The 6,369-nt window shown below is 32.0% G+C and overlaps 1 protein-coding gene across 1 annotated transcript; it reads right to left on the bottom strand.

Annotated features, from left to right (window-relative positions):
- Positions 1 to 3,434: 3,434 nt before the first annotated feature.
- LOC145161182 (SET domain-containing protein) lies at positions 3,435 to 6,369 on the bottom strand. Its single transcript, XM_079080671.1, has 14 exons — positions 6,008 to 6,369; positions 5,806 to 5,915; positions 5,667 to 5,730; positions 5,469 to 5,579; positions 5,324 to 5,383; positions 5,124 to 5,231; positions 4,976 to 5,045; positions 4,835 to 4,875; positions 4,616 to 4,732; positions 4,470 to 4,553; positions 4,262 to 4,395; positions 4,099 to 4,187; positions 3,835 to 3,983; positions 3,435 to 3,661 (listed from the first exon to the last, which is right to left on the bottom strand). Exons 1-14 carry the CDS (start codon positions 6,107 to 6,109, stop codon positions 3,509 to 3,511), a joined length of 1,392 nt encoding a protein of 463 aa, XP_078936797.1. The 5' UTR covers positions 6,110 to 6,369; the 3' UTR covers positions 3,435 to 3,508.

Genomic DNA, 6,369 nt, shown 5'->3' with positions numbered 1-6,369 from the left:
TTTTACCCTAATTTTCGTTGAATGGATTACTGCATCTCACGATTTCTTCGTTCTTGCCCTAATTCATTTGAATGGACTTTCTCTTTGTTTATTTCGATTCCTTATTTTTTTTTTCAAAATTTCTGTTGATTTTTTGCCCTAATTTGCTCAATCGACTGTTGTTTTTGTCCTAATTCGCCCCATCGATTTCTGCATTTCTATTCGCTTTTTTTGCCCAAATTTTCGTTGAATCGATTACTGCATTTCACGATTTCTTCGTTTTTGCCCTAATTCATTTGAATGGACTTTCTCTTTGTTTATTTCGATTCCTTATTTTTTTTTTCCAAAATTTCTGTTGATTTTTTGCCCTAATTTGCTCAATCGACTGTTGTTTTTGTCCTAATTATCCCCATCGATTTCTGCATTTCTATTCGCTTTTTGCCTTAATACACTCAATCGGTTACTCCATTTTTGGATTTTTGTTCCTTTTGCCCTATGTCATTCAATTATTGCTGCATTTTTTAAATTTCTGCTGTTTTTTTTCCTACTTCACTCAATCGAATGCTACATTTTTTGCTTTCTACTGTTATTGGTCCAAAATCAATCAATCGAATGTTGTATTTTCTTGATTTCTGTTGTATCTGCATTGATTTCTTCAATCAATTGCTGCATTTTCTAAATTCAAGTGTGTATTTTCCATGCCAAATTTTTTGTATAGTTTGTGGTTTTAGAGCATAAAGTTTTTGTTGGATTGTTGGATTCACGAGCTACAAAGAGTTACATTTAATGGATTCCCTCATAAACTTTTACTGATTTTTGTTATTAGCTTCAGTTTACAGGATTCATACAACACTTGTATAATCAGTTATAATTCGGCATGAAGATTATTATAGAAGTTTACTCATTGAATGTCGAGATTAGGGTTTTTCTTTCCTTGATGGAATTCACTTATTGGAGTGTATTCAATAGCTTCTCGATCAAAAACCTCTTATTCATCACTACTTTTAGGGTTATCTTCAGATAATTCTTTCCATCACATAAAAGTCAAATTCAACTATGTTGTTTACACCCCGTTCTCGAGTTCAACTTAACGAGAGAAATGAAAGGAAATGAGTGGAAATGAGAAGAAAATAAAAAAGATTGGTGTTCCCGAGTTTCATTAAAGGAGGGAAGTGGAAGGAAGTGGAGGGAAATGGGAGGATCACTTTCCCTCCTAACTTTCCTTCCGATTTGGGAGAATTTGGAAAGAAAGAACAAAATGATTCATTTTCCTTCCACTTCTCTCCAACTCGGGAACACGAAAGAAAATTTTGTTTTCCTTTCCTTTCTCTTCTTTTCTCTCGTGACTTTCTTTTCTTTTCTCTTCTTTTCTTTTGTTAAACTCGGGAACGAGGCGTAAGGGCTTGTAATGATGTGAATTGTGAGGGGCTACATATTTACCTCCAATGCTGCACATAACCCTTCCTGCACCTTGTAAATATAAAGGAACACCAAGTGGCTATTTTATATTTTAAAGATCTTAATAAGTTAAATGCTTAATCTGAACAGCCATATATGGTTATTTCTTTTTGACATAATCTGGACATAATGACTTTATGAGTTAAGAAGCCAAAAACTTGGCTCATTGCATTAAGAGGGTAGCCATTTACTAATTTTATTTTTTCTCTCCCAACTAATTCACATTTAAATTGATGAATATTGTTAAAATTAATGAATATTGTGAAATTTGTTTTTTTAATGTAGGGATAAAATTGTAATTAAATCTTATTCACTCTATTTATTTGGTCTAGAAAAGAAACTTAATATAAATTTTATCCGGAAAAACATGATTGTTTATTCAGCCACTAACCTATATATGACTTAATGAGCAAAAAACAACCCCTAAAACAAGCTTTTACAAGAGATTTATTGTGGAAAAGTTCAAGGAAAGCAAAAGATGAAATGAAATCGAATTGAACGAACGAGGTAGAGAAATGGGCAATACAATAGAATGTAATATTACATTCTATTATTATGTGTGATTTAAAACTTTCATGTTTGTTATGTGTAATTAGAAAACTAAATAGAATTAAATTAATAAAAAAATATTATTTAATAAAATATAAACCTTATAGATACAACGCTAAACGAGTTTAAGCATAAACATATTTAATGTGATTTAAAAAAAAAAAAACATTGAATGTTAAAAAGTAATATTTGAGTTTTTTCAAAAACATTAGTATTATCGGAGATTATATAAATTAAATTAGTTTTTTAGTTCTAGATTATAACATCGCATCTTAGTCCTACACAACTAAAATGATTAAATTTGTGCACAAACCTACGGCCCCAATTTCTAACAATGAAGAGGGTAAAAGGTGATGTCTGTGTGCATTAAGCCACCTCCACTGACTTAACTTATTATTTATTAAGACTTTTTGTATGGATTAAATCAAAAGAAAACAACCTCATATATTTCATATCTGTCATATTTGTTAAAGTGCAAAACAAACACCAAATTATGTCCGAAGAAGCTATCAGCTATTTTAATTCTAACAATAATAAATGTGATGATAAAGTAAATCAAATGGATAATAAAATGAGATGTACTAGAATTGGTCATTACAATATATAGTATCCTATTTGGTTGTCGTTTAGGCGAGTTTCCATCGTATTTAGATTTAATTTATAATTTACTTTTATATTATATGATAAAAATTAAAAAGATAAACTTAATAAAACTTATTAACACCTTGGATAAATTAATAAAATATACTCTAAAAGTATTTAAGAAAACATAAAAAGCAATTTAATTTAAGTTTTAAATGTTTCAAAAAGGTTAATGTTTTTCACTCAAGTTTTAAATATACTCTATAACTTTCAATTTGTTTCACGAAATGAAAAACAATCAATAGGAGTTGCATACCTTCATAGTCTATTTTATTTTATTAGACAATATAGACAAATTTTAATGAGTTTTTTTTTTTTTTTTTTTTTCCCTTCATTTCCTCATTTCATCCTACCAAACACAGAAACACTACATCAGAACATATTTGATTGAACCAACTGAAATAAAGAAAGAACTGAATTGACGGTGTAATAAAATAACCATGGTAATTGAAAGAATATACACCAAAGTGCTTCTAGCCCAGCGGTATCAGGTGGTGCCCTACCTCCTTGAGGTTGAGGGTTCAAGTCCCGTGGTGGACATAAGTGGAATTAGGTGTTAGTTTAGGAGTAGATTATAATATTTGTATTTGCCGGTTCAAAAAAATTGAATGAATATACATTCATGAGTCATGAAGTTGGCATGTAGTAATAACATCAACATTATATCTAAATATAACATATAGTTTTTTAACTTTTACTTAATATATTATGTCGTTATAACTATTAAAAATCTTACATACATAAACAAAAAAGTTCAATAATATAAAAAGCTCATTAAAACCTAAATAAGAAAAAAACAATAGCCATATTCAAAAAGTAAAACTGTACTCCATTTCACTTATAAAAATCATTCCATACAAGAGAGATTTTCTTTACAATTTTACCTTTTGTTCTTCAAGGTTTCACAATAGTTTTTCAGCCATGCAGAAGCAGATTCAAGGATCCTAAGCTCTCCATTGAGTAGATCTTGAGCAATCTCCACCCTTCTTGCATCTTTTCCCAATGGCACACTACAACTGTCGCTAATTACAGACTGTAAAAAAAAGTCAACATTAAAGGAAGCAACAAAGACTTAATTAATGGAGTCAGTCCCTATATTATAAGGGTGCTTCATTTTGACTTAATGCAGATAGAACGACTTAATAGAGAAACTCCCTCTGAGGGTCGAATTAGATGATTTATAAAATTAGGAGATTAATTAATTACCTGAATAAACGCATTATAATTTTCAATAATGTTATTAAATCTTGAAAGCAAGAATTGATGTGCTTGCAATTCTTTTGCCCTGTTCTTTAAAGGAACCCTAGCAAGCCGACCATCATTTTGTCTTGCTTCCATAGCCAACTCCTGCAACTCTGTAGTGGAGATCAATCACATAAACATAACAATTTTATACAATTCTTAAAAACATAATTTTAACAAATATACATATCCATTTTGTTTAATTCGACTTTTTTTTATGTTAGAGACCTTGAGGAGAGGTACAACACAGAACACGAGCAAAGGCTCTAAGTGATTGTGGGATTCCCCTTCCTTTTCCACTCGATGACTTCACTTTCCTGTATAAAAATATAAAAATATTTCAGAAAATGACTGGACAAAATAAATGAGGGCGAATTTGTGACCTTCATACATCACCATAAAGCTGTTTCCCAATGAAATAAGGGCATTATCGTCTTTCAGCACTGGTGTTGCGTATCTTTCCAGAAGATCCAACTTCATTGAACGCAGGTGGTCATGCTCAGGTACATTGACCTCAACTTTGACCTGCAATAAAGTGACATCACTGATAATTAAGTTTAAAAGAAACACATAGAGATGATTATATGAGTGAGTAAAACCTGATCATATTTGTTGCAAGGAAGTATAAATCCAAAATCCAAGAGAAGTCTAGCATTGGAAAACTTCCCATATCTTATAAGAATCTGCACAAACTTTAAACAATGATTAAAACTGCAGATATATAAAAGATTGAAGTAAAGAGAACCTCATCACCAGGGGCATAATTCTGATCAGCAATCACTTCAGACACTTGTTGAAAGTCATCACTCAAAACATCTGTTTCTGAAAATCCATCATGGTTTAAAAAATCTGCAAAAGGAATCTAAAAAATATTTACTCACAAAAGAATTCCTACAACCATTGAAACTTTGGTATTTATTCTAAACATTTAAAAGATGTTAAAAGACTGATGAAATTAGAATACCATGGAGACACCCCTTGTGCTGATCCAACCTCGAGATTCAACTGAAACATATACACAAAATTATTACAAAAAAAATGTGATGTTAGTTAACGGATAAAAGTGAAATGAAGATTGAAAATGGAATCTGATAAGATGTTATACCTAGAGTATAAGCATGCTTAAACTTATCTAATGTCACATCTTCAAAAAGTTCAGGAAAGTGGTCAAGAACCTGCATGGAAAACAAATAAAAATGAATATCTTGATGATTTGTGAATTTGCACAAACTACAGAAAACTAAAAGACATACATGTTTTATGGAGGAAAAGTCTTTTTCTATTTGAGCCTTATGTTTTAGCGTTTCGTGATATAAAGAACTTATCTTGATCATCTTTAATTCCTCATCGCTCCAAAATATCTACAGAAATAAAAATTGTGCTTTAAGGAAATAACACAAGGGAATTTTGTTATCAAATCTGTGACTTGATAAAAGGGTAAAAAGGGAAATACTGTGCTATGCATCTCTGCAACCGGTGGCAAACAGCTGATGTAAGGGGCCCATTCAGAAGCCTGCATTAACGAACAGAAGATAAACAAAGAACCACTTGGAATGTCTTCTCAAACAGTTTGAAAGAAAAATGTACAAAATTGGTACCTGGCCAAGTTTTTGGTGCATTAAGATGATCAATGCAAGCTTTGCAACATTAGTGACATCATCTCCTAACAAAGAACTTATTGAAGGAAGAAGATTATCTGGGGCCAGTTGCTGCAAAAATGTCCACATATGACATGGTACCTTTGGGATTTATAATCATGGAGCACAAAACAGTTATAAATATTCAGTAAAGCATACCATTCTGTAAGGAACTTTCAGTATGCAATCACCAGCATGTATTGGTTTACAAGCAAACAATGACCTGCATTTAGGACATATCATAGATGAGCGAAAAGAATTTGCAAAATCATAACAATATTTGAAACATACAAGTTACCTGCCATGAATTGATTTTCCTACAGAGAGCACGGACGAAATTTCCTCCCCAGCCTTCTGCCTTAACCACGGCAAGAAATCGACACAATCCTCTTCTACATGTTGGGGTGCCTGAGTCAAGTGAACTCATTCAGTAATTTTATCAAACAGTTGGCAGACATGGATAAAACAAAGTCCTCCTTTGATTGAGTTTAGCTTTGAACCTGTAGTGGAGAAGATGATGTGGAGAAGTTGCACCTGATGCGGAGGCAGCACCGGGAGGGAGCGAAGAAGGGCCGTTGGATTCGAACACCTAAAATTAGCATAGCAATGTGTGAAATGGTGGTCCGTTCCGACTTCCGACTAAATGTTTTTGTTTGAGTTGAGTTGTTCTCCCTACCGATATTTTCAAAAAGAAAATATGATGTTTTTATGACCTAAAATCATAGTAAATTTTTTTTTTCCTTGTAACGAAAACGACAATACATGTCTTGTTGGATATATATCACCTTCTTGTAAATTACCATGATCACGACAACCATTCGACAAATCCTACTAGTACTTGCCACACCGTGCATCCACTAGA

Source organism: Lactuca virosa, chromosome 2 (genome assembly GCF_052849685.1).
Source record: "Lactuca virosa cultivar CGN04683 chromosome 2, Lactuca_virosa_CGN04683_v6, whole genome shotgun sequence".
Taxonomy (NCBI): Eukaryota; Viridiplantae; Streptophyta; class Magnoliopsida; order Asterales; family Asteraceae; genus Lactuca; species Lactuca virosa.
This window is presented reverse-complemented; position numbering and strand designations above follow the sequence as displayed.

Excerpts from the sequence above, each read along its gene's own strand:
- LOC145161182 (XM_079080671.1), bottom strand. The coding sequence starts at position 6,109 with ATGCTAATTTTAGGTGTTCGAATCCAACGGCCCTTCTTCGCTCCCTCC. Across the intron at positions 4,554-4,615 it reads ATTATGCCCCTGGTGATGAG|ATTCTTATAAGATATGGGAA; the intron begins GTTCTCTTTACT and ends AAGTTTGTGCAG. Across the intron at positions 4,188-4,261 it reads GGAAACAGCTTTATGGTGAT|GAAAGTGAAGTCATCGAGTG; the intron begins GTATGAAGGTCA and ends ATTTTTATACAG.